Consider the following 27234-nt stretch of genomic DNA (forward strand, 5'->3'; position numbering starts at 1 on the left):
CTAAATATTTTATGAAAGGAATGACACGAGTCATTGTGAAACATTACTCACACAGTATATTCCAAAGAGCAAAATATGATATGCTTATATCCTTTTAGTATGGCAGCAAATTCTCAGAGCACAGAAAGAAAAAAGAAAGGTAGAGAGTGGTCTGAAAAAAGGCCCATAACTCAACCTGAGGAACAATGTTGTAAAGGGAGGTTTGTTGTCAATGGCCAATCACAAGAGACCACAACCAACATACCACTTCACATAAAACCCCAGTAGCAACAGCACAGGCCAACTACATTTCAGGAAAGCTGTGTCATTACATGTTGAGGTAACCAATAGATAAAATAGTTGGATCTACTCCTACAGCAACAACATACTAATAAATCACAAAAAAACAAAGGTACAAATTCACTTACGGTTGAGAAAAGGTGTTCTTGGTAAACTTGTGTTGGCTATGTAATCGAAGGGGCAGGAGGCTATGGTTACTCAATGAGCTGGAGATCTCATAGGTCAGTCAAGGGAGTAAATAGGCTACAATGGTTGTAGGATTATGTAATTGAGTGGGTGAAACGTGATGGTCATTTAAAAAAAATCTTTATAATACAAGTCATCTTGGACAACATCCTGACTTGGTGATCCTTTAGATGTGGATGAAACTGGTGGGAGTTTGAATATGTCAATATGGTTAAGATTTGCTTCAGTTTAACTGGATGAATGTGGTGGATAAATCCAGGGCCTAAAAATGCAATGCAATTACACTTTCAGTCGCGTGAAGTCTAGACAGATTACAGCCGCATCTTTAAATCTCCACAGAGGTGGAAATGCAAAGATAGGTTGTTCCCCGTTTATGCCAACACATAGGTCTGCTAGTGTTCGTTTTGCATTGTCTCATGAAGATGCAACAGACAGCATAAAACACAAGGTGGTGCCATTGCCACCCTTTACTGCAATGAAGTGCTCAAAAGCATTCATAATGATGAGTCCTTTTCAAAATAGACTGAGTTTAATCATTGAGAGATGATTCTGCACTGATCTTGCATACAAATATAGGAAGATGAGGGTCTCTGATAAACGCAGAGAGCGAACGCTCAGGGGGTCAAGTCACATGGTTGATAAAGAGTGATTTTTGATGAGGCAGGGGTGGTCAACCGTATAAAAACGGGGTCTGACAGACTTTGTGAGGGTTGACGGTTGGCCTGACAGGTTTTGTGGCATCTATATAACATTGTAGAGATCCTGTCGCTGTATTGAAACATGGGAAGTTACAAGTGTGTGTTCTTGCTACAGCTTTTGGTTCGCAGCCCCATGCGAAATATATTTTAAGCGTGTTCCACATTGCTCGCGTGCTAGCAAGCACACGCACACGCACGCACACGCACACACACACACACACACACGCACACACCTATTGCACACATATAGGCTATTGCTTTTGTATGATAATGAATTAACCGCATTTGACTTACATAGTCAACAAAATTCTAGATTGTCAGTATCATACTGTTACTCTGATAAACTGTAGTCGGTTTCAAAATGATAATGATATCCCTCAGCAGTGTAAGTAACTAAAAACTTTAAGTAACATGCAATTTTGTTAATTTCATAGTATGCACATCATCAAAACCCCGGCTACCACATTGTCTCACGATTTCGACTTTGTCTTCAATGTTATTTGCTTGTGCGTATCCCTCACTGTGATGCTGTATGTGAGGATGTTCACGATAAAGGTTGCATGACGTCAAGGAGCATTCAAGTAACTAAAACGCCCCGCATCTATCGTTCCTTTCGGATTTGCGGCCGCAAAGGGATTTTTGCTAATGTGCATCTAAGGTAAGATTTCAACCATTATGGCACTTTTAACACATTTCAGGTCACGATCTTTTGAAGCAGATGTCCCAATTTCTACTTTATTCCACTGGCACATAAGCAATGTATTTTAGTTTACGCCACTCTGTATAAGAGCATTTTACATTGCCTTGTGTGAAATCTATACAATTTATACAAACTTAACATGTATTTATTTGACATTTTAATGTGCGTAATTTGCAATTAGGCTTCTATACTATAGTAGCCTACATTTTTGGTTTCCAGACTGTCACTCTCTGGTGTCCATAACGTTTGTTCTTTTCAGACCGAATATTTTTTCACTTGCTCCTTTGTGGACACTAAAAATGGGAAGATTAGACACACTGAGAGAATTCAATTTATTGTCATGGATGAGAGAGGAAAGACAATCGAGGAAGTTGATCCTGGTCATCGTTTTCATCGCCTTGCTGCTGGATAATATGCTTCTAACGGTGGTCGGTAGGTTCAACTTTGGATAAAGTATTTTCACACTGCTTACCTGTTGCGTCAAATGTTATTTCACCCGTTGAAGTTCGCATAAAAATGCATTTCTAAAACCAATTCGAGTCCGTTGCTAGCCTAAATAACCCATCAACAATTTGGACACATAACAGATATTATTTTGAACCATGCAATGTTTTGTTATTTCCATTTTAAGAAGGTAGTATTCTCCTCTTTGTTTCGAGTAGTTCAAAAAAAATGTTTGGGTGTGGAACAAAAGTTATTCATGTCAGCGTCCTGGCTATTGCTTTCCAATAATAAAAATAATAAACTAGGCTAGTCTAAAGCCTATGATTTGCTCATAATTTAGCCTTGCCTGAAGCTTTGTAATAATATACGAAATTAGACACTAGCTACTTCAGTTCTTACCTTTGCATAGACCTGGTCATATCATTTAATTTAATTCAAATAAGATAGACATTGATTGGTTTGTCATCCGATATCCAATATTAGATATGACAATGAGTAAGAATGAATGATTCAAATATTTCATAAATCAAATATATTCTGAATTAAAATGGTATTATACCCATAATAACATATTAGTAGGCGGCCAATGTGCAACAATGTTGTTCCTTAAACGTTTAATCTGTCCATTATGATTAGTCATGTTATCAGATTGCGTCAAATTGCTTACAACCTTAGGGAATTTTCAAACGCTGTAGCCTATAGTGTAAAGCTTCACAAGGAGATTAATTGTTCATAATTTAACATAATGTATATTGCCTTTCACGAAGCCAAGTACAGAGTAATTATTAAATCAAATCTGGTGGACCGGGATGGTGTACCCGCTACAGATATGTTTTTGGTTCCAATGTCCCTAGTTCACTTGATTTACCTGAAAGCATCAAAACTGCCATTGCCAATGGATCTCCCAGTCGTATCCGATAGATTATAGATGACAAATATGTGTGCGTAAATGCTGTTATTTCGCGCGAGATTACACCCTCAACGCTGGTCAGGTCTCCCGGACATGTCCATTGAGCACTGGATACAGGTGCGCATTGGAAGAATGTCAGAATATGTCAGTCAGAAATCACTCTAGAGTAGCTAGCCGTATATGCCTATATGTGATTGGAGGCTAATCTATATACAGCAAGGGCATAACTTTGTGTTGCATATTAGGTCAATGGGTTCCGGTGGCAACACCCCTCAAGGTGGGTCTGGGGGAATGCCCCTCAAGATATAAAACATAGCAGTGAAAGGGTTGTTTCTCGTCAATTTCTTAGGGAAAATACATCCAAAAATGTCCTGATAATTTGGTCAATATACATCAATCAAACTGAAATACCAATATTACTTTTAACTGTGTTGTTACTCTTAACAGTTCATAAAGTCACCACCACAACCCTTCTTTAACTACATTTAAATGTAAAACCCATGAATCTATTTGTGTAACCTTCACCACGGTTGGCTAGTACATGGTCTTGAATAACTCATTTCCCATACTGAATTCACTTAAAACGAGTCGAGGCCATCTGAATACAGAAACGTCTCACTTGGTTACACTATTTTATTGCAATATTATTTCATACAATAATTCAGTGACAGTCAAAATATAACTCCTCAATAAGGAATCAAATGCTATAGCAATAGACTTCAAAATAAATGAATGAGTATGCCATCATGCTCAGGAAATAGACTTCAAAATATCCCAATCAGTATGGCCTCATGCTCAAGCAATAGGCTTCAAAAATACATAGCAACAACTCATTGTCATTCAGCATCTGGTAAAAAACAAACACATTCAAAAACAGTCAATAACCGGTTGCAACCTTATACAAAGGTGGGCATATAGTGGTACAGAGAGGAGTCAGATCTTTAGTCTCAATTCACTGAAATGCACCAAATACCTTTTTATGCATGTCACTGCACGCAATACAATTATGGGCGATTGTTTTCCTATCTATGGTACCCAGCTTTTCCAGGTGGATATGACAGACATCAACATGGTTCAATCTGATGACCTGTTCTTCCTCTCCCTGCCTCAACATGGGCGGTGCTCTCTCTCCCCCTCTCTCTATACTACCTGTCTCTGACCCCTGCAATGACAACCAAATTAAATCAGAATGTGGGCAACAACATTTGTTATAGCACTTGGGCACCAGTCTATTAGGAATTGTACAGTGTAGTTAGCTAGCTAGCTATGTCGACATTTATTCATTTACATAGTCTTTTGCACTCCCAAAAATAAACGAATGTACAGCACTTTTATCCACTTTGGTTTTGGCACCTCCATTAAAGGCACTATCTACTTTTTCACAAAGGTGAACACTGACTTACTGAGTGCTGCTCATCAGAAACTGCAGTTGAAAAGATCCAGATACTGTGCTAGCTTAGCTAGTTAATTTAGCTTATGTTAGCCTAGCTACAATAGCCAACCTAACATTGCATGCATCCGTATAACTTGTAAAAAACTATTTTTACACACTATTATCTCATCACCATTAGTTTGCTAGTTACACAACAACATAGGGATACATCTATGAAATGTTCATGAAGTTTTACAAATTTTAAACTTTCGAAACATGTATACAAAGAGAAAGAGAGAGAGAGCGGTTAGTGCAGGCTGCTGAACAGTTACTGCAGAGGGGCACTCTGGTGCAAAACCACATAAAGCCAGGTGCTTTAGATTGGGAGTTTTTTATCCAAACAATTAAACTGATCATGGTATATTATTGGGGGGGTCAAATTGTCATGTTTCAAATATTGGGACGGTCATGACCTCCTAATAATCATATCGTTACAATATGATAAAAACATGATAATAACATAATAATATGAAAGTAATAGGTTAAAACCATCTTCATGGGGGAAATTATTGTGTTATCTGCCATATTTATAGCTAAATTAGTGAAATCCAATCAGTCTATTCTTAAACTTTGAAACAAATGTAGTGTGTGTCCTAATGTCCCATCCGCTACACAAATCAAATAAATACGAAATCATTTCTTAATTATATTCCCGACAGACGGTGTTCAAATTGTGGGTGGGTCTATTGGAGAGAAGTTATATCAGAATATAGATAGAACCTTTCCCCCCCCCCTCATCTCTTTTTCTGATCCTTTCTTCTTGGTAGTCCCCATCATCCCTAGCTACCTATACACAATTGATGATGCAGCAGCCAACATGGCCAAGAATCACACTACGGCCTCCCCACACACCCCTTCTGGAACCTTCCAGACCATCGTGTCCCTCTATGACAACTCTGTCAGGGTAACCAGCGGAGACCCAATGGACTCCACACCCATACCCTTGGGTCAGACGCAGGGGGTCTCTTCTTCCACCTCGGCTCTCACACCCCACAACTCCACACAGCCCGACTGCCCCAAAGCAGACGACCAGCTGCTCAATGAGAATGTGAAAGTGGGACTACTCTTTGCCTCCAAGGCCACTGTACAGCTCATCACCAACCCCTTCATTGGGCCTCTCACCAACAGGTGGGTGAATGAAAGCTTTTAACCGTCACATTTCCCCATGTCCACACTGGTGTGTTTTCTGTTACTCACTCTTTTTCAAATTCAATAGTTTTATGCTTATTTCTAGATTATCTTAAATTGAATGCCAGCTGTGAAATGGTTTGCATGGCAACTAGCTTAGCTGTATAGTCATATAATTCAGGTTTCATAAGACCTGTCTATTTATGTTTCTCTTGTTTATGAAGAGCGGCGCCAGGTAGCCTAGCAGTTCAGTGCATTGGGCCAGTAAGCAAATGTTGGTAGTTTGAATGCCCATGCTGACTAGGTGAAAAATCTGTCAGTGTGCCCTAGAGCAAGTCACTTAACCCTAATTACTCCTGTAAGTTGCTCTGGATAAGAGCGTCTGCTAAATGACAAAAATGTAAAGGTTTTAGCATTTAAAATGATTCACTGCTGGCACTCATTTATTTTAATTTAACCTTTATTTATTTAACTAGGCAAGTCAGTTAAGAACAAATTCTTATTTACAATGACGGCTTAACCGTCGCCTAACCCGGATGACGCTGGGCCAATTATACGCCACCCTACGGGACTCCTGATCACAGCCGGTTGTGATACAGCCCGGGATCAAACCAGGGTCTGTAGTGACACCTCTAGCACTGAGATGCAGTGCCTTAGATCGCTGCGCCACCCGGGAGTATAAAGTGGTTGTTTCATACAGTTATGACTTGATTTGACTAATAATTAAAACAAGTAGTTTTGAATTACACTAAAATGATATGACAGCAGGCAGGCAAGCTGGACCAGTGTTTGTATCTTCCCAGTTCAGTGCATAGCCCCATGCAGTGTGGGTGCCTGCCAGGTCACAGTGGCTTCCTGCTAGCCCAGAGCTGAATGGTGACTAAGCTTCTCCTGAGTTTGGGTACTCAGTCAAAGGTCATTATTTAATAATATTTATCTATTTATTTAAGTCAAATCACAGTATTCATGGAAAGAAAGATCAGTAACAGACTATTTTCAAGTGACAGGGAGGAAAATCAAAAACTGATAACATTTATATACATTATATTACATTATATTGCTATTTTGAGACTAATTGTTATGTAAGTTAGATCTAATCCATCCTGCTCCCATGTAGATAAATTCCTGTTTTGTGATTTGTGTTGGATTTATGCTTCCCTGCATGCATGCAGCATGCATTCAGTAAGGATCCCTGCCTGTAGGGCTTTACAAGCACTTGTAGTTATTGTTTTGAACTACTTACTGTGTTCAAATATTGCTCAATATCAATTATAGTCTAGAACAAGTATTTTATAGACATACCTGTATGTCAGCACACAAAGACCAAGGTGTCAGAAACATTACTGTGAGGTATTTTCTTATGGAATGCGCCCATGGGTAAAGTATGAAATCAGTCAAGATGTGAGCTCTAGCAGTGCTCTCTGCTCAGTATTGGCAAATGCATCAAGGCTAGTACTTACCGTCTCAACTGGGCACCACAATATGCTGTAATTGAAGCAAACAATAGAATCCTATTATTTCCCCTTAGTCACCTTCGGCTTGGATAAGGACAACACAAGGCAAGTCATGCATGTCAGTTACATGGAACAAGGCCAGCAGTACACACTCAAGTTGTATAACAACTGATGTGCAATTTATTGTGATACAACAGAGTTTTTCCTGCACAAAAAATAATTACAAGGCATTGACACCACACAACGGTTGTGTAAACATTTCTGTGGAGACCAACTCTCAGTTGTGCATCACACAAATATCAGTTGTATCACAACCATTGTGGCAAACGCATTGTACATCAGTTGTACAACCTGACCTGAGTGTGTACAGGGCCAGAGTATTTCTGCCCGACTGCTGCAACTAGACTGCCGAGTGTTAGATGAGCTGTAGTTATTGTTGTCTTGTTTTATATTGTATTGTATTACATAGAACAGTATTGAGAAGGGATGTCTCTATGTGCCTACAGAATAGGATACCAGATCCCCATGTTTGCCGGGTTCTGTATTATGTTCCTGTCAACCATCAGTAAGTATTACCCACATCCACACCCGTCACATCCACACCTGTTTTCAGATCTCACACAGTGTTTCAATGTTTTTTCATGATTGATGTTTTCTTTTGTCTGAATTTCTATTGTCGTCGTTGTTGTTAAGTGTTCGCCTTCTCATCGAGCTACACTCTGCTGTTTCTGGCCAGATCCATGCAGGGTGTGGGTTCCTCCTGCTCCTCTGTGGCTGGTAAGGTCCTTGGCATTACCCCTGACATTTATGGACGCTTTCAGGATTAGCTTCACTTTGAGACAGCTGCGCAAGAACATCCAGTTTCTCCAGAAACTTCACATTTTCATTACTGTGGGCCTACCTTGTTATGCATCTTTATGTCTCTCAAGTTGAACAATCATTTATCAAAACTAGATGTCTGTGCCCAGTGGGTAGCTACATGTCCTGTTCTTCTTCTAGGGATGGGGATGCTTGCCAGTGTGTACACAGATGATGAGGAGAGGGGAAATGCCATTGGGATAGCCCTCGGTGGTCTCGCCATGGGTGTGCTGGGTATGTACACAATTCATGATGCATTTGAGCTCTTTGTAGACTACAGTAACAGGCTATGTTTGGCCAAAACCATTGACCGTCTTTACTTTCTTCCACGCAGTGGGCCCACCATTTGGCAGTGTCATGTATGAGTTTGTGGGGAAAACGGCACCTTTCCTCATTCTGGCTGTTCTGGCTGTGCTGGATGGAGGTAATGTGGCCATGTTTCTCTCTATCATGAAGCAGACATTCTTTTTTCTCCAATCAGAAGTTACATGTTAGGGATGCTAACTAAGTTCAGACTCTGTCTCCCGACAGCACTGCAACTGTTCATTCTCCAGCCCTCAAAGGTGGAACCAGAGGTGAGTGTATGGCTATCGATTTGACAGCTCTTTTTTAGGATTATTGATGTAAATTCATTGGAATTGTGCTGGAATGTGTTCACAATCACCAGATCACTGTGAAATCAATAGTGTATTATATGTGATCTGATTGGGATTGGATTCAAACAGCGTTTTCCCAGATGATTAAAGCCCTTTTCACCAGTGATACTCAAGCCGGGGTCGCTACTCGCAACGGGAGGTTTTAAATGGGTCGTGGGTGTCTGAGTAAAAACAACCAAAAAAACAGTCTGAATTTAAACCACTAAATGTGTGGGTCTCTGGTATGATGGGTTACCATTCCAGTTAGAGGAGATGTGTGCCTGTGATAGAGATTCCTATCACAGTCCCTATGACTTTGGTCTATGGGGGTGATGTGTATCAGTCACCACGGATACCAAGAAGACAGAGACTGAATCAGGGCGCTAGATGGTGGCTGTGATTGTCAGACCAATGGCGCTTAGACGTTGTTTAGTTGTGGATGATAGGGGAAGGTTGTTTATGTTTGAAATCGTTTTTTGTTTGATATTGATGTCTTGAAGAATATTAAAAAGGGGAAAGTGGAATGGGTCTGGGTCATGACATAATCCTCACAATTAGTACATATCTGTCATTAAGCTGAGAGACGGTGTCAGAGGGACTGATAACGGGTTGTTGTCAACACTGTGCCAGTCTTTTGTAAACTCATTGGCTATGTGTGGACACTTTCTATTCGCTACTGTAAGAGCAGGGATCCTCAGAATAGAGAGGGAGAATTGTGTTCCAGTTTGACATAAGCACAGATAGTAACTAAACATCGTTGTGGAATGATGTAAAAGCGCGGTAGTAATTACGTACCGTAGATCATATTTTGGCTGCCTTTTTTGCATTAATCTGTTTTGACATGAAACTCATGGCTCTCTGTTTAGCTCTACATTTCCTGTCCCTTTTCTCTCTACAGAGCCAGAAAGGGTCTTCGCTATGGAGTCTTATGAAAGATCCATACATACTCATTGCTGCAGGTAAGAACGCGTCACTTATTAATACTGGAATATTATTGCTTTATTCTGAGGCACCTGCTGTGCCATTTCCCATTTCAGTCACACTAAGCAAAGAGGTGGAAGCAAAGAGGTGGAAGCAAAGAGGTGGGAGCAAAGAGGTGGAAGCAAAGAGGTGGGAGCAAAGAGGTGGAAGCAAAGAGGTGGGAGCAAAGAGGTGGAAGCAAAGAGGTGGGAGCAAAGAGGTGGGAGCAAAGAGGTGGAAGCAAAGAGGTGGGAGGAAAGAGGTGGAAGCAAAGAGGTGGGAGCAAAGAGGTGGGAGCAAAGAGATGGGAGCAAAGAGGTGGAAGCAAAGAGGTGGGAGGAAAGAGGTGGAAGCAAAGAGGTGGGAGCAAAGAGGTGGGAGCAAAGAGGTGGAAGCAAAGAGGTGGGAGGAAAGAGGTGGAAGCAAAGAGGTGGGAGCAAAGAGGTGGGAGCAAAGAGATGGGAGCAAAGAGGTGGAAGCAAAGAGGTGGGAGGAAAGAGGTGGAAGCAAAGAGGTGGGAGCAAAGAGGTGGGAGCAAAGAGGTGTAAGAAGAATTGATTCAGATGTTCCATCAAATTCTATTTCAGTGGTTGAATTTGTGCCCTGAGCCAGGGAAACACAGTATTATTGTCAGGGAGAGTGTTGAGAGGGAGTGAGCGCAGCATGTTAGATGGGGTCATCTCTCCATTAGAATAGAGTGAGTGAGTGAGTGAGTGTGAGCATCCCTGCATTCGTGTGTGCATTCACACATGCATTGGTGCATGTGTGCTTGTGCATGCATGTGCACGTGCGTGCATGTGTGTGGTCTGTGACTGTATGTGTGTGTGCGTGCTTGCTTGTGTGTGTTGGAGTATGTGTGAGACTGAAGTACTGGGGGAAAATGCATTTATGTGTCAGTGAGCCTCCCCACCACTTCAATTACCAGGTCCTTTGGCAAGGGTGGACTAATACTTGATATTATGTCTGAGGCTGCAGGAACGGGGGGTGGGTGGGTGGGGGGGGGGGGGTTGATAGAGACACACAAAACGTGTGAAGATGGAGAATAATAGGCCCAGGGTCCACTTATCCCCAATCACATTCTCTTTTTCAGGATCCATTTGTTTTGCGAACATGGCCATCGCCATGTTAGAACCAGCGTTGCCTATTTGGATGATGGAGACCATGTGTCCAAGAAAATGGCAGCTAGGTATTTTACATTTATTTTCCTTTTTGTCCCTCTTGACAACCCTGTTTCCCCTATTGACAATGCTGCTCATGAAACCATTCTGCCCGCTGAATGTACTTAGAATCAAGGTCCTCATTTCAACTCAAGGTTTGGATTATAACTGTAGACTTGCAATGACTTCAAACAGTATGCAGGTGAACATTGAAAATCTCATTGGATCTCCCATTGAAACCAAATCACTCTTTTTCTTTTCTGTCATTATTACTTATTTTATTAGTGGCGTTGCCTGTGAGGACTCGCACAGATAAAAGGGGATGAGAGAGGGTCTGGAGGAAGATGGGGGGACAGGGCAGGATATTAGGGTGTCATTTGAGGGCGAGTGTAGAGCGGGAGTGTTCATTACTGTGTCTAGGAGATGTGCTGGAGCCCTATGATGAAGGCTGATAATGTGGATGCTTATCTGGGCCTCTCTCGCTACCCTGCTCTCTCTCTCTCTCTCTCTCGCGCTCTCTCTCTTGTTCCTCTCTCTACCCTGCTCTCTCTCTCTCTCCACTTTGCTCTCTGTTTCTCCTCTCTCTATCTCTCTCTCTCCCCTCTCTCTCCCCTCTTCTCTCTGTACTCTGCACTCTCTCTTTACCCTGCTCTCTCCTCTCTGAACCCTGCCCTCTCCCTCTCTCTCTCTCTCTCTCTCTCTCTCTCTCTCTCTCTCTCAATCTTGCTCTCTCTTTCTCTCTCTCTCTCTCTCTCTCCCTCTCTCTCTTTCTCTCTGCTAGGCATTGCCTTCGTGCCAGCCAGCATCTCTTACCTTATTGGAACCAACATCTTTGGCGTCCTCGCACACAAGATGGGGAGGTAGGGAGGGAAATTACTCCCGTTTTTCCGTCTCCTTATCTTCTCCCGCGTTGGTATCTGTTTCCTGTACTATTGAGCAACTCTGAATGAGATTTCTCTGGCAGGTTGGGTATTTGCTGTTTATTGAAGTCTCAGTGTGACAATGAGTTTATGACCTCTTGGCTAATGTTTGTTTGTTTGCCACAGTTGATCAAGTGTGCGATCTGTCACATATGAATCATTCTATTTTTAACTCACACTTTATGAAAATAAATGTATTTCAGGACTCAAATGTTTCCTGTAGCCATAGCAGTATTATTTTAGAAAGTTTAAATAAAGCAACTCCTATTTGTTTCATAAAATGTCCAAATCCTGACTCAAAGAAAACAGATTGTGATCCATTTACTTCCTCTATTCATATATTTAAAGTTTAATATTAGAGTAAATCAGATTTTGTGGCCTTGCGGTACAAAACAACGGTGGAGGGAGGGGAGAGGGACGTTGACTGTTGTCATTGGCAGACGCTGAACTGCTCTTTCTTCCTTTCCCAGATGGCTGTGCGCTCTCATCGGGATGGTCCTAGTGGGGGTTAGCATCCTCTGTGTGAGTACTAGACACATCTTCCTCAGCTAGAATTTAGCATCCAGCTCAACATGGTGCTTACCTTACCTGTTTGGCATGGTATCGTCAGTATTAGGGGATCCATCTAAAGATTGTTTGTGTAATACTATGGGTATAGGTGAAAGCTAGGGTTTTACAGGAATTACATAGAAGTAGTAATGATGCAGTAATTAAGTAAGTAATGATGCATTTTCAAAATATTGGAACAGTCCCATTGTCCTAATGTCCTACTATATCTCATTAGTCTCCAAATCACATTCTGAGTCTAGGGAAGGGGAGTTCGCTCAGAAGTCAACCGGCAAACAGACGATTCTCTGGAAACAGACAATTCCATTTTCATTGTAGTGCCTTATGCAGTTGTGTTTGTGTGTGGGAGAACAAATATCTTTGAGTCCCACATAAAGAATGGTATTCTGGATAACACTGTAAACATTTGATCAATGAAACCCCTGTTCCACTCTTTACCTTGACTATGTTCTGTGTCACAGGTTCCTTTTGCTAAGGACATCTACGGACTAATACTTCCGAATTTCGGTGTTGGTTTTGCAATTGGTAAGTCAGTTTGTTTTCACACTGTACAGGAAAACCGCAAATGATGAAACTAGCATCTGGTTTGTAACAGATACTACTGTATTCTCACTGTTTTGTCTCTTGTCAGGCATGGTGGATTCCTCTATGATGCCAATCATGGGCTACTTAGTGGACCTGAGACACGTGTCAGTCTATGGCACTGTGTACGCCATTGCTGATGTGGCATTCTGCATGGGCTTTGCTTTAGGTAACTCAGATGCTTGAAAATAACCCAGTCAAGTAGCATAGTCTTTTAAACATTTCTGTCACACATTATTTCATTTTTTTTATGATCCGTTTTTAATTTTGGGGTTGACAAGACAAAAAAAAATGCACAAACCAAAAGACATTACTCAAATACACATTTATCCCCCCCAACCCCCTCCCCATCCCACCCACAGGACCCACTTACTTAAGTACACATATTTAAAGTAACGATTTTAAACTGCCAAGTTGTAGTCCATATTTTTATATTCTCTGATTTTGTACCGTGCATTCTTATGTATGTTTTTAAGGTGTGGCATAGTAAGAGTTCGCAGATTTGCCGTCATGGGGATAGTTATCATGATATGTCAAAATGGGGAAAATAAGGCCTCTATATTCAACTCCTCTATAAGCTCATTAGCCTTCCTTTGCTGATGAAGGTCCGTCCGCTGGGGGCGCCATAGCGAAGAGCATTGGGTTCTCCTGGCTCATGACCATCATTGGCGTCGTGGACATCCTCTTCGCTCCCCTCTGTTACTTCCTCAGGAGTCCTCCTGGGAGGGAGGAGAAAATGGTGAGACACTGAACACCTCGTACACACGCACAAGCGCACACACATGCACACACACAAGCTCGCACACACACACACACACACGGGCAAACCTACTACACACACATCAGCAGAGGTATGCATTTGAATGCGAATGACTTGTAAAGCTGCGTCTGATGCAGAGAGAACTGCCATACCCACAGGCTCAAACTACTGCCGTCTTTTACAGGCAATAGAACCAGGAGAAACAGAGAGAGAGGAACTCGAGACTCGAGTTCTGATCAAGACACACTTGCCTTCTTAGATTTGGCTGTCTATTTAAGTTGGCCTGTTCAAGTCTCACCGTTGCTGTGTAATGCATTCTACTGCTGTTGGCCACCCCCACCCCAGCTTCCACCCGGTTTTTCTTCTCTAGACTGAATTGGTTTAGAGTGGGGGTCTCCAGCAGGTCGATCGCGAGCTACTGGTCACAGCCCACCAATGAGTAGCTCGCCAAACAATTCTGAAAGTACATGCAATTTTCACGTTCCACCGCAAATTGTCATAAACAAATCTCACAAATATCTCCTAGCGACTATCTAATCAATGCAACATTGACATTATCCCACACCTGGTTAGCCACTATGGCCTAAAAAGCCAAACCTAACATATTATCAGCCAATTAATTTCCAGCAATATTGCCCCTGTCTGTCTGTGGGGTGAACGCGTTTGTCTATCACCCCTAAGTGTGTAGCCAGTTGATGTGATAACCCAATTGTGGGTGGACAGAAAACCTTCTGAATTAAATGTTAACTGCAAAGTAGGCTTACCTGGCAGAAGTAAATCATGAGTAAGTATATTATTTGTTATTTGCAAACTTTGCCATGAAGTGAGCAGCAGCAGTACAGAAGGAGGGTAGGGGGGGGGTACTACTAAGCTGTATGGAATTGTTTTAAGAAGGTCATACCAATGATCATTTTTCTATTTGATTTAGAATTCTAAGAACCGTTGAAGTACCCCAAAAATATATGGGGAAATGATTTGAGGCCTCTCGAGTGGCACAGTGGTCTAAGGCACTGCATCACAGTGTGGCAGCGTCACTACAGCCTGGGGTTTGATCTACATGGAACAACATGAAGAGTCTATCCTATATCTGACAGATGTAAGAAAGATCAGGATATAAAAAAGAAAAAAATATTTAACCCCTTATTTTTGTCACCTACAGACTCCATATACACTACAGGGCCAAAAGTATGTGGACACACCTTCAAATTAGTGAATTCAGCTATTTCAGCCACAGCCACTGTTGCAGGTGTTTAAAAATGAGCACACAGCAGCCATGCAATAATCCATGCTATCTCCATAGACACACATTGGCAGTAGAATGGCCCATACTGAAGAGCTCAGTGACTTTCAACGTGCCACTTTTCCAACAAGTCAGTTCGTCAAGTTTCTGCCCTGCAAGAGCTGCCTCAGACAACTGTAAGTGCTGTTATTGTGAAGTGGAAATGTCTAGGAGCAACAGCTCAGCCGTGAAGTGGTAGGCCACACAAGCTCACAGAACAGCTCCCAGAACAAGACCACCGAGTGCTGAAGCGCATAGCACGTAAAAATCGTCTGTCCTCAGTTGCAAGACTTAGTACAGAGTTCCAAACCACCTCTTGAAGCAACGTCAGCACAAGAACTGTTCATCGGGAGATTCATGAAGTGGGTTTCCATGGCCAAGCAGCTGCACACAAGCCTAAGACCACCATGCACAATGCCAAGCGTGAGGTGGAGTGGTGTAAAGCTCGCCGCAATTGGACTCTAGAACAATGGAAACGAGTTCTCTGGAGTGATGAATCATGCTTCAACATCTGACAGACGAATCTGGAGTTTGGCAGATAACAGTAAAGTTTGGTGGAATAATGGTCTGGGACAGTTTTTCATGGTTCGGGCTAGGCCACTTAGTTCAGTGAAGGAAAATCTTAGTGGTACAGCATCACAGTTCTGTGCTGCCAACTTTGTGGCAACAGTTTGGGGAAGGCCCTTTCCTGTTTCAGAATGACAATGCCCCTGTGCACAAAGCGAGGTCCATACAGAAATGGTTTGTCGAGATCGGTGTGTAAAAACGTGACTGGCCTGCACAGAGCCCTGACATCAACCCCATCGAGCACCTTTGGGATGAATTGGGACGCCGACGTGTGAGCCAGGCCGAATCGCCCAACATCAGTGCCCGACCTCACTAATGCTCTTGTGACTGATTGGAAACAAGTCCCCGCAGCAATGTTCCAGCATCTAGTGGAAAGCCTTCCCAGAAGAGTGGAGGCTGTTATAACAGCAAAGGGAGGACCAACTTCATATTAACGCTCATAATATTGGAATGAGATGTTCGATGAGCAGGTGTCTTTCATACATTTTTCCGACTGGTCCCGGGCGACCTTCAGACGAGTCTTGTGAGGCCTGTGGGTGTCCTAGAGCAAAACGTACGTGTTTGTAAGAGTCTCACCTTGACGCAGAGGGGTCATATTAGTGTCTAGTCCGAAGTGTCCGGACACTACAGACAGAAATTGGCAGATCAGCTGTAACGACTTCAGACGAGTCCCAAGATGCTTGTGGGGGTAGTAGAGCAAAATGGAGTAGAGCAAAACGCTACAAACGATTTTGTGATGTCTCATGATATGACAAACACTGCTCTAGCTCTGTCACCTTTCTCTGCAGGTGCGGAAGTGTTACATAGGCTGATGGAGTAGACTGACACTCATCCAATGCCAAAACTCTGATGTCTCTATTTTAGAACAGATGCAATTTTATGGGGATTATTTGATTATGCAAATTAGATTTACGGATGGACGCTGGGGTTTTAAAAGGCCAGATGCTCAATGAAAGGGGAATTACAAAATCCAAATGTACTAGTTTTCTTCCAGACCTCCCCCCCCCAAAAAAGGTTTACTGATGTGATTTAAGCATTGACATGGACTCAGAACATCCCATTTTATTGTTTCTCCAGGAACAATTGTAATTTTGAATATGAAAAACAAAAAAATGGAAAACCAGGAACATTTTAACTGAGAAAAAATAATTTGGGATAATATAAAACATAATATGTCAGGAAAAGAATCACTGATTTTAAAGGGCCCCCCTTAGAGTTGTTTATTAAAAATACATTACTTGCTCTCTATGTTTGATTTTTCTAAAGTAGCTCTCGCTAGAAAAGTTTGGAGACCCCTGGTTTAGAGTATGAGTAAGCTACAGTATGTATGGGCAGGTAGAAGAGGATAGCTTATTTGTGCACATTGTGGAGGGATAGGTGGATAGATTGTACACATGGTGGAAGGATAGGTGGATAGATTGTGGACATGGTGGAGGGATAGGTAGATAGATTGTACACATGGTGGAGGGATAGGTGGATAGATTGTACACATGGTGGAGGGATAGGTAGATAGATTGTACACATGGTGGAGGGATAGGTGGATAGATTGTGGACATGGTGGAGGGATAGGTGGATAGATTGTGGACATGGTGGAGGGATAGGTAGATAGATTGTGGACATGGTGGAGGGATAGGTGGATAGATTCTGGACATGGTGGAGGGATAGGTAGATAGATTGTACACATGGTGGAGGGATAGGTGGATAGATTGTACACATGGTGGAGGGATAGGTGGATAGATTGTACACATGGTGGAGGGATAGGTAGATAGATTGTACACATGGTGGAGGGATAGGTGGATAGATTGTACACATGGTGGAGGGATAGGTGGATAGATTGTACACATGGTGGAGGGATAGGTGGATAGATTGTACACATGGTGGAGGGATAGGTGGATAGATTGTACACATGGTGGAGGGATAGGTGGATAGATTGTACACATGGTGGAGGGATAGGTGGAACACTTTCAACGCCTTGGCCCAATGAATTGAGGCTGTTCTGAGGGCAAAAGGGGGTGGTGCAAATCAATATTCAGAAGATGTTTTGTACACTCAGGGTAGTTTCCCCTTTGGTTGCACATTTTGGGGGTAGATGGTGGTGGTGAATCTACATAGTTTGAAAAGCTTTTATAAATTGCACATGGGTGTCTCTGTAACTAGATATTGTGACAAAGGTTCAAAGAATTATACCTCTCGAGGCAGACTAATAAATTGGCCTAGGTAGTTGTCTTCCTTCAAAGCTACATGACTGTATACGATACAACCACAGTACAATGCTCTTTGTTTTCAAACAAGACATCTTTCGCCTCTGATACTTTTTTTATACCTTGATAACAAATTATTGGTTACCATTTTATTCTCTTTTTCCATTTATGGTCCATTTTTTGGGTTGTACTCTGACTCTAGACAATTGTTTTCTTCTCAGGCCATCTTGATGGACTCCAACTGCGCAATGAAGACCCGATCATACTCAACACAAGGGAACACAGAGTACGAAGAGATGGAGACAGAGTATGATGAGTAGTAATGGACACCAGACAGGTATGTTACCTTCCAGAGGATCTATTTTGTTGTACAAAAACAGAGATAAAAATTGAAAATACAAAAAAAAAACAGCAAAGCTGTTTCGATGTGAATGTCCTCCGTGCGGTCGGTCTTCACTGTTCTATGTCATTGTGATCGTACGACTGGAGCAAACCAAAGTTGTTCTCATCCCCCTGTGGTCACAAGCACGTTGCTTGTGTTTATTTTTAGCCAACAGCCTTATCCAATGGAAGTGGAACACGTGTCAAAACAGGGTTTTCATAGGCCGTAATAGTAGAATGTTGTGAGCCATATTTACTGGATAGTTCAGCTGATGGTGATCTTATAGATCACCAAATTGTGTACTGTAGGTTAGCAAGAAGTACAAACCTGTCTTAATAATTCACCTTTTGGCCATTAACAGTCTTCATCAACATATCTAATACAGAAATATGAAACAAATGGGGGTAGAGAGTTACTTTTATCTGTGTAGAAACTGACTTTGGATCAGATTCAACATCTCGAACAAGGCACTATGAGAACACTGCTTTAGTGTTTGTCATTCTATTTGTTGATTATAATTATATTATGATGAGATGGTAAATGATTTAGATATAAAGTATTATTTAGTCTATACAAGTTACTCAATACATTTGGAATGAGAATTTGTTAACTGCTTTGGACAAGGCAAATCACAATGTATGGGTTACATTTTACCTTGAAATTGGCCTTTTTTTCATTGATCCTACAAACATGTTTTTACGTTGACATTCGAATTGAGGAAATACCTGAACTGAAACCTTTGAAGTCATAGAAAGTTATATCCCCAGAATCCAGTGTTGTCCTGGGTTGACTGCTTATGGCTATTTGCATGTTATACCACATAAAAAACACAGCATCACTCCAATATCATCCCCAGTTTCACCTTACACATAAAAGAATGGTTAAGGAAACACATTTTCACTGTAAATAATACCTCAGCTCATCAAAAACATCTTTTGCTTTTTTTATTTGTACATTTTGGAGCCATTTGAATGTGTGGAAAAGTAAGACTTATATTTGAGTGATTTCTGAATACAGATAATAGAATTTGATCTTTCTGTTTACCCTCAGCTCCATTTACAGAAAATATGAAACATATATCTTATAGGCTTTTCTTAGTGTGTTTGTGTCAATACAATGTTTAGGTAGATGATGTGTAACTAAGATTCTTTTAACTTTCCCTATTGATATGACAAGCCATAAAATATACTGTGGTGAAAAGTAAACACATACGGACACAGCTTTAGTTAGTTGTCTCTGATTAAACATCACCTTAAGGAGAGGAGAAATTCCATAAGCACTTTATCAGAGTCTAGATATCCACACCATTTAACTCCATGGACAGTTCTAGTATGTTAATGTTGGTTTAGCAGAGAGAGAATATTAAGGTGATCAGTCTGTTTGGTCATGTTGTCTGGTAGTAAGAAAACACTCTCAAAGTTTTATCAAAGATACATGCACTGATTATTATTGTGTTTCAAGTACACTTTCCCAGTAGTGTTAATCCCTAAAATAAGTAGAAACTCAATGTATTTTCAAGCACTAAGGTTAAATTTTAGGTCCCAATCTTTTACCAATTTTAATCTTAGTTAAGCTAATCCCTTGAGAGCATTAACTTTATTATATGTGAATTTATTGATCACTTCCAGGTCATCAAAAGGTAGACCCTTTTTCTAGCTGTTTAACACACAATACAGAAAGCACAGCATACATTGTTTCCAAAATGAAATAAGAGTTTATTATATTGTCCAGCAGTGCATGCACATACACTGAGTATACCAAATATTAGGAACATCGTCCTAATATTGAGTTGCATCTTCCCCTTTTGCCCTCAGAACAGCTTCAATTCGTCTGGGCATGGACTCAACAAGGTGTCGAAAGCTTTCCCCAGGGATGCTGGCCCTTGTTAACTCCAATGCTTCCCACAGTTGTGTCAAGTTGGCTGGATGTTGTTTGGGTGGTGGGCCATCCTTGATACACAATGGAAACTGTTGAGCGTGAAAAACCCAGTAGCGTTACAGTTCTTGACACAAACTGGTGTGCCTGGCACCTACTACCATACCCTGTTCAAAGTCACTTAAATCTTTTGTCTTGCCCATTCACCCTCTGAATGGTACACTTACACAATCAATGTCTCAAGGATTTTAAAAAGAGTCCTTATTGAACCGGTCTCCTCCCCTTCATCTCCACTGATTGAAGTGGATTTAACAAGTGACATAAATAAGGGATCATAACTTTCACCTGGATTCATCTGGTCAGTCTGTCACAGAAAGAGCAGGTGTTCTTAATGTTTTGTATACTCAGTATACATACACACTTAAGTTTGAGGATTTGAATGGCTGACTGGGCCCTGGCCTGCACATGTCATTAGTGAATTTTGTGTGCAGTCAGTCACCAGTATTAATCCACAACACAGGGCCATGAAGGGCCCCCCCCCTTTCCCCCACCCCCTCTCCTATTTGTCCTGAAGCAGAAAATGAAAATAGACTCATCCACTATTCTGCTTTTTGTCAAAATCATGGTGATCTAACAGAAAAAGCCAGGCTTACAAAGCACAGCTAATAACTGTCAAATATATATGTAATTGTTTGGTAAAGTGCATTTATTACAAACCATTATTTGGTTCTTCAAGCAAATCTGACATCTAGATATCCTGGAAATATGTACAAATCTTTGAAAATACTTTAATGCCCTTGCCACAGAAAAGCACAATAACCCATATTCAAAGTGTCAAATAAGATAGCATTTTGAAGTATATGGACTGTTATTTGCCGAACCCTGGGTTTGCTGGATTGCAGGTCTGTTTGAATGGACACTCGAATGAGTTTCATTGTATATTAATGATATAAGCAAAATTGTCTGTGGTGGAGTTGACAGAGATAATTACCTGATAACGTCAATATTAGTTTCATTATTTTCTCAAATGTATATTTAAATTCGCCGCACCCTTAATGAAAATATTTTTATGTCAAGATGGCTACTATTCTGAGAGGTTGTCGTTATTTTGCAATACATTGTTGGGTCATGTAGGTTACATAATTGATTATATATTGTGGAGATTAATATATTTTGTTGTCATTTGTTTAGGTGCGAAATGTATTGCACACATGCACAAAAATGTGTGTGCGCTCATGTTGGTGTGTGTGCCTTCTGACATGTATGTCATTGGTTTGTGTGTATATCAAATACTTACTAACTGGTACAAAAAAACTAATGTTGACATTTTATAATCTGGACTGGTTGTTTACGTGTAAAGTGTGCTGATTGTGTAACATATGTTGATACTCAGTGGGGATGGGAAACAAAAATAAATGTTGTATACTCTGAAAACGTGTTTGGATGGAATATGTTAGCATTGGATGTCCATTTATTTTTCATTTTTAAACAGTACATTCAACCAACCTAAGTTTGATACATGTTTTCTTTAAAATAGGATTCATTGTTGTTGACTGAGGAGAAATGACACCTTTTCTTGATGTCTTGGAAGCAGTAGTGGGAGACATGAGGATGTTGGGGGAGCAGACTGAGGATAGGGGGGTGTCACCAGTTCCCCATGTTTGAGACAACACACTCTAATCATCATGTCCATCTCACCACTGGCCTCCAATTACTTACCAGATGCTCAAACAATGATTTCCCATTCCACCAAGGAACTGTCAAATATAAACAATGATTTCCCATTCAACCAAGGAACCTTAACAGTTAAAAGACCGCCATCGGTCTTGTGCTATCTTTCCCTGTGTCTACAGAACAGGCCAGTGTGAGAGAAAGGCCATTAGACCAACGTAATGTTAAACTGACTGAGAAAATACCTTAAAGTCTTACAGTACCTTCAGAATGAGTTCAGTATTGCTTAATTCAAAGAGTATTTAGAGTAGGAACACACAGGAACTCAAATGGACTTCTGGTGAGCTTTTTTATTGAGGCCATGTACAATAGCGCTTCATCACATGATCCATCTCCAGAACCGTGTACAACATCCCTCTTACAAAAAAAGAAATCCGCAGCAGAAAGCCATGACACTATGTTAGTATATTGTGAATTGTAGGGAGAGACAGATCAGGAGCGTACGAATGGGTTTAGAGAGTACAGAGTTACAACAGCAGCAGTAGCAGAAGTAGCATGACAGCCCAAAATGTGTTTTTGTTTACTCTTCTCATGAGCTCAATTCCAGCCCAGGGGTCCCAAGTTACCTAACGATCAGATACAGTTTTCTATGGAGAGAAACAACGAGAAATAGAAAACTGAAGAATCCTTTCCCGATTATCACTTTTGTCTTCATTTCCTACAAAAATATTGCACGACAATCTGAATATACAACAATTGAAGAGAGATCAACAAGTAGCAGCCAAGCCAGCTTCAACAAGAGCATCACGTCTATTGCACAGAATTTAGTTTAGCTTTCTTTCCCCTTCACCCTTTTTCTTCCATCTCCTGTCTGGCCCAAAGAGCCACTTCACCATCTCTGGTCCTATGCTGAAGCAATGGCAGCACAGCCACAGAAACGCACTGTGATTTCAATGAGCCTGGTGAGAATAGAATAGAAGTCATAGGCTGTGTCGAAATCCTGCTTGCCTACTACTTAAACTGCATACGGTGTACTAATCGTACTACATACTATTTAGAACATACTGTTGAGTACAAACGTATGCAGTCAGCAACAAATATCAACATACTACTCATCCATACTGAGAAGGCGTCATCGAATGCACGAATGTTCCCCGCCATTTCATATTTTTTGTAGAGCGTGCTCCTTATTCTGATTATCAGTTGTTCTCGAACAAACGTGGGTGTGAAAAGACAATTCTCTTCCTCAATAGTGTGCAGCGTATTCTACTAGATAAAAAAGCTGAATGAGTATGACATCCGGGCATTTAAAGTATACTAGATTTTCAACATTTCACATATTATAAAACATTATTTTTTCCGCATATTCAAACAGCCTACTATTTAGGAGTATAGCTATGGGTATTCGGGCACACCCGTAGTGATCCTATCCAGAGGCTTTGGGTCCCTTGAGAAGAGAATTACGCTTTCCTTATCCTAAAAGCAGAGCTTTTCCTTCTGTGCCTTACAACAGTTGTAATAGTTTTGTATGGAGTTTGTTTGTGGCCTGTCATGATGACATCACTGTATTGGGGTACAACAGTGGTTTCATTTCTGTAGAGGGTTTGTGCTGGACTGTATTTACACATACATAGAAATGGACATAGATTCGTCCATAATTGAGAACAACTTTCAAAGGCCAAGAACTTTACACAATCACAGCCTAACTGCTCTGAGTATTTATCAAAATCAGACCCAACACCCGTCACCAAACCACATAAATAAAGACCGATATACATACAATAAAACAAAAAGAAATCCACGTGTTCCTGTATCTTACACAACAACACTCATCACAAAATGAACCAAATAAATGAATCTTCTGCCATAAATACATAAATACTTTGCATCTATCAATAAGAATTTGAACAGTAAGCATTTAGTCTCAAGTAACATGATCGGATAAAACCACCACCACCACCATATTTGAGATGAGTTTTAGTTCAGGGTTATTATATCCATACAAATAAACCATTTGGATGGGGGGGGGGGGGGGGGGGGGGGGGGCAAGAAAACAGGTGCTTAATCAAATAACTTAATTAGAAACAACTATTACATCCCTATATCCTTTCCCCCAGAAAAAAAGTAAGAGAAAGAATTAACATGTACAGTTAATATGCTGGTTAAACAGTGGGTCATATACATAGTCAAGCATGTTTGGCCTCGGTGACAAACACTAAACCGAGGATGACAGGGATAGACCCCTATCTTCCCCACATTATTGCCCATTTCATTGAATTATCACATGAGCTTGTAGTTCCAGAACCTCCAAAAACAAATCAAGAGAAGAGAAAAGTCATGTGTGACCTCAAAAACTTGATTATGCATTAATTAAAAGTACTCAAACAGAAGATATGACTGACATGAAAAGTACATAATCTGAAACAAAACACATTTCCATATGGTTGAGTATATACAGTATATATTATACAGTATATATTATATATATATATATATATATATATATATATATATATATATATATATATATATATATATATATATATATATATATATATATATATATATATATATATAATTTTACACTAATATTTATTTCCTTGCCCAAAGACAATTTAGATAAAAACAGAACCATTTGCAATTTGCATAGCTCCTGCTATGGTGATCACATTTTGATTGTAATCTTATGCCAGATTTGAAAAGCGGTTGCTGTAACTTGAAGTGATAAAATATCGAACAGTTCCATTTAAAACATTGAATACAAACATTTAAGCTCACATTTTCAAGCAATAGGAAAATATGTTTTGTTTCAAGGTGCCTTGTAAGGAAAACAAATTAATTAACGTCAATAAATGCTAAAATAGAATGGAATATTAATGTACAGTATGTTTTCAACTTTTATTGAATCCAAGCACTTACAGATTGACTTGGGAGACTGTTCTTAATGCCAATTGAAGCAGGTCACAATCTAGCTTTCCAGCTTCCCTTTAAAAGTATGACTAAGAAAACTAGAAAAAAAAACAAGAATGAATCGCATGACCGATTGGTTTACAAAACAACAATTGCACCCTCACCAGACCACTTCAGATAATCTTCAGATGGTAACCTAAACCCCACCACCCCCAAAGAAAAAGATTCCAATGATTTTGTTGTAAGTCTCAAGCCCATGCCTCATCCTCTCTAGTGGAGCGCCTCCACACAAATCTGCTCCTCTGTGATGTCATCCAGCAGCTGAGCCTCCACTGGGCTGCATATGTCACTGTCATAAACCTCTGTCCCCAGTATTGCCTCCTCCAAGGCCCCGCCCTTGGCCTGGAGGCCATGTGGCTCCGAGGGGGAGGTGCCGGCACTATCCACAGACTCCAGGTCCTCGATGCCTGCCCGGTAGTGGATCATGAGCAGGGTGAGAGCCTGGAGCCTCTCCCCAGACTTGGCCAGGGCGGCCGTGATCAGAGCCTTCCTCCGGGCGTCCCCAGTCTCCCTCTCCTCCTGCATCAGGGCGTTGTTGTGCTCCAGCTCCTGGTCGATCTCCTGCTGCAGCTTGTCCAGCATCAGCTCCAGTTTCTGCGAGCGCTCGTCGGTGGGAAGGCCCCGGTACAGGTCCCGGCCGATCTCCTTCACCGCGATGAATACACTGTCATCAAGTCCTCCCTCCCTCCTTACCAGCTTGGTGGTGACGCTGGCTGCATGCTTGGAGGGGCTGGCCCCGGCATAGGTTTCTGTATCGCTGCTCTCATTGTCTGAGATGTCGGGGGTGTGCACCACGTCGGGCACAACGTCAGCCGCTTGCTCTGCCAGCCGGCTCTTGGGCACCTGGCGCAGGTTGAGCAGACGGGAGCCGGTGTTGATGATGTGGCGGCTGAGGCCTGTGGTGGCGCGGTTGATGGTGGACTTAGCCTCCGGGTCGGCACTGCGTCGGTCTGTGGCGGCCACGCAGAGAGGGTGCTCGGCCAGGCACTTCTCCTGGCACTTCTTGTGGCAGACGTAGGAACAGATCATGCACTGGGAGGCAGCCTTGGTCCACACCTTCTTCTTGCAGTACTCGCACCAGGTGGGGTTCTGGAACTGGGTGTCCTGGAAGTTGTGGCGCACCTCCACCAGCTGCATGGTGCTGTAGGCCAGGTCATCACTGGGAATAGAGGATGGCTGCTCCCTCTCCCTCTCCCTCAGCTCCTCGTCCGGCATGCTGGCCTTCTTCTCCCGCTCCGCCAGCCCGCCGCACGTCTCTGACTCTCCATCAGCCAGGTAGCTGAAGTTGAGGATGATGTCTCCATAGCACAGCTTCTCGTTGAAGCCCTTGTGGGTGCTGAGGCTGCGCAGGGCGGTGCGGCTGACGCTGGCCCTGGGCTCTGGGGCTTCCAGCCTGAAGGTGCTCTGGTACTCAGATGAGGACGTGGACAGACACTCCAGGGCCACGTGCTCCAGTGTCAGGCTGACGTGGCCCAGACACAGAAGGCTGCCCAGCTTGAAGGGGTCTTTGCACCACAGTGCCACGTTAAGGTACTTATGGTTGCTTTCCACCTCTAACACCACAGAGGCATGGCCCCAGTGGGCCGTCCGGTTGCGGAACATCATCTCTGAGGACTCCCACATTGAGTGATCCTCCATGCTGTCTCGGGTGTTGATGGAGCTCTCAGAAACCTTGTCTTTGGCCAGGTCCTGCTTGCTGGGAGTGGAGGGGGGCGCTGGCGGCTCTTCGCAGGGTTCGGGTGATTTGACTGCTGGCTTTGGTTCGGGCTGTTTCACAGGAGTCGTCAAAACACTGCCTTTGTCACCATTGCTTCCAGTGGAGTGTGTTTGAGTCTTTTCTGGAGTTTTCTCAGCCCCGTTGGTAGCTTCACTCCCCTCCAGCAGACTTTGGGTTTCAGAAGAGGCGGATGTTAATTTAATGTGGGGTCTAGGAGGCACCGGCGGGCGAGTGGGTGGGGGTGGAGGGGGGCCGGTGGGGCGCTGTGGCCCCTCTCCTGGCTCAATGCTCTTGTGTGGCGAGGGCTTTGGTGTGGGTGGGGATCTGGCCGGCGACTGAAGCCCTGCCAGGTTCATTTTGCGGTTGAGGATGGGCGATATGCTGCCGAGGGGTTTTGAGGACAGATTGATCACAGTCCTTTTGGGGCTTTGGTTTACGGACAGGAAATCCTCCTTGGCCTCCGCGCTACTGCTAAGGGGGTTAGGCTTGGGGTCCACAGTCAAGTCTTCAAACTCACAGTCCATGTCTTTGCTGTCGGCTATGTCGGCGAGTGTGGTGATGGGGGCCGGGTCCTCCTCATAGCCCCCCGGCGGAGGGATGAAGCTGGGCTCCTCTAGCTGGCCCAGCCCCTCCTGGAGGGCTCCCAGGCCCACGGTGGGACTCTGGTGACGCACAGGCCTCTCGTACAGGACCAGCACCCTGTCCCCCGCCTGCTTCAGCAGTTTGGGCACTTGGACAGAGGATGTCACTTTGACACCTGCCCGGAAGAAAAATAACATGTTAAAGTCATATTTATATACCAAAACAACATGCATTCCAGTGTTATTGTATGCTACTGATCTTAAGTCACTTCAAACATTCTCCGGGTTGCCAGATCATGCTAGTTAGGTTGCATGGTTTTA

The 27234-nt window shown here is 42.3% G+C and overlaps 2 protein-coding genes across 3 annotated transcripts in view; one reads left to right on the forward strand and one right to left on the reverse strand.

Annotated features, from left to right (window-relative positions):
- The first annotated feature begins 1237 nt into the window (after window positions 1–1237).
- On the forward strand, window positions 1238–21404 carry LOC109888781 (synaptic vesicular amine transporter). Its single transcript, XM_020479956.2, has 16 exons — window positions 1238–1821; window positions 2123–2295; window positions 5417–5777; window positions 7738–7796; window positions 7925–8008; window positions 8231–8323; window positions 8424–8513; window positions 8621–8664; window positions 9623–9683; window positions 10775–10870; window positions 11623–11701; window positions 12232–12283; window positions 12790–12853; window positions 12960–13079; window positions 13516–13649; window positions 17939–21404. The coding sequence occupies exons 1-16, from the start codon at window positions 1724–1726 to the stop codon at window positions 18035–18037; spliced, it is 1707 nt and encodes a 568-aa protein (XP_020335545.2). The 5' UTR covers window positions 1238–1723; the 3' UTR covers window positions 18038–21404.
- Window positions 21405–21975: 571 nt separating this feature from the next.
- LOC109889898 (PDZ domain-containing protein 8) overlaps window positions 21976–27234 on the reverse strand; it is a 71999-nt gene continuing 66740 nt past the window's right edge. For both annotated transcript variants that reach the window (XM_031823460.1, XM_020481693.2), the window contains one exon: window positions 21976–27089. In XM_031823460.1, coding sequence (XP_031679320.1) covers window positions 24826–27089 — 2264 coding nt within the window. In that variant the 3' untranslated portion in view covers window positions 21976–24825. The remainder of the gene's footprint in view (window positions 27090–27234) is intronic.

The sequence above is a fragment of the Oncorhynchus kisutch genome, linkage group LG4 (genome assembly GCF_002021735.2).
Source record: "Oncorhynchus kisutch isolate 150728-3 linkage group LG4, Okis_V2, whole genome shotgun sequence".
Classification (NCBI taxonomy): Eukaryota; Metazoa; Chordata; class Actinopteri; order Salmoniformes; family Salmonidae; genus Oncorhynchus; species Oncorhynchus kisutch.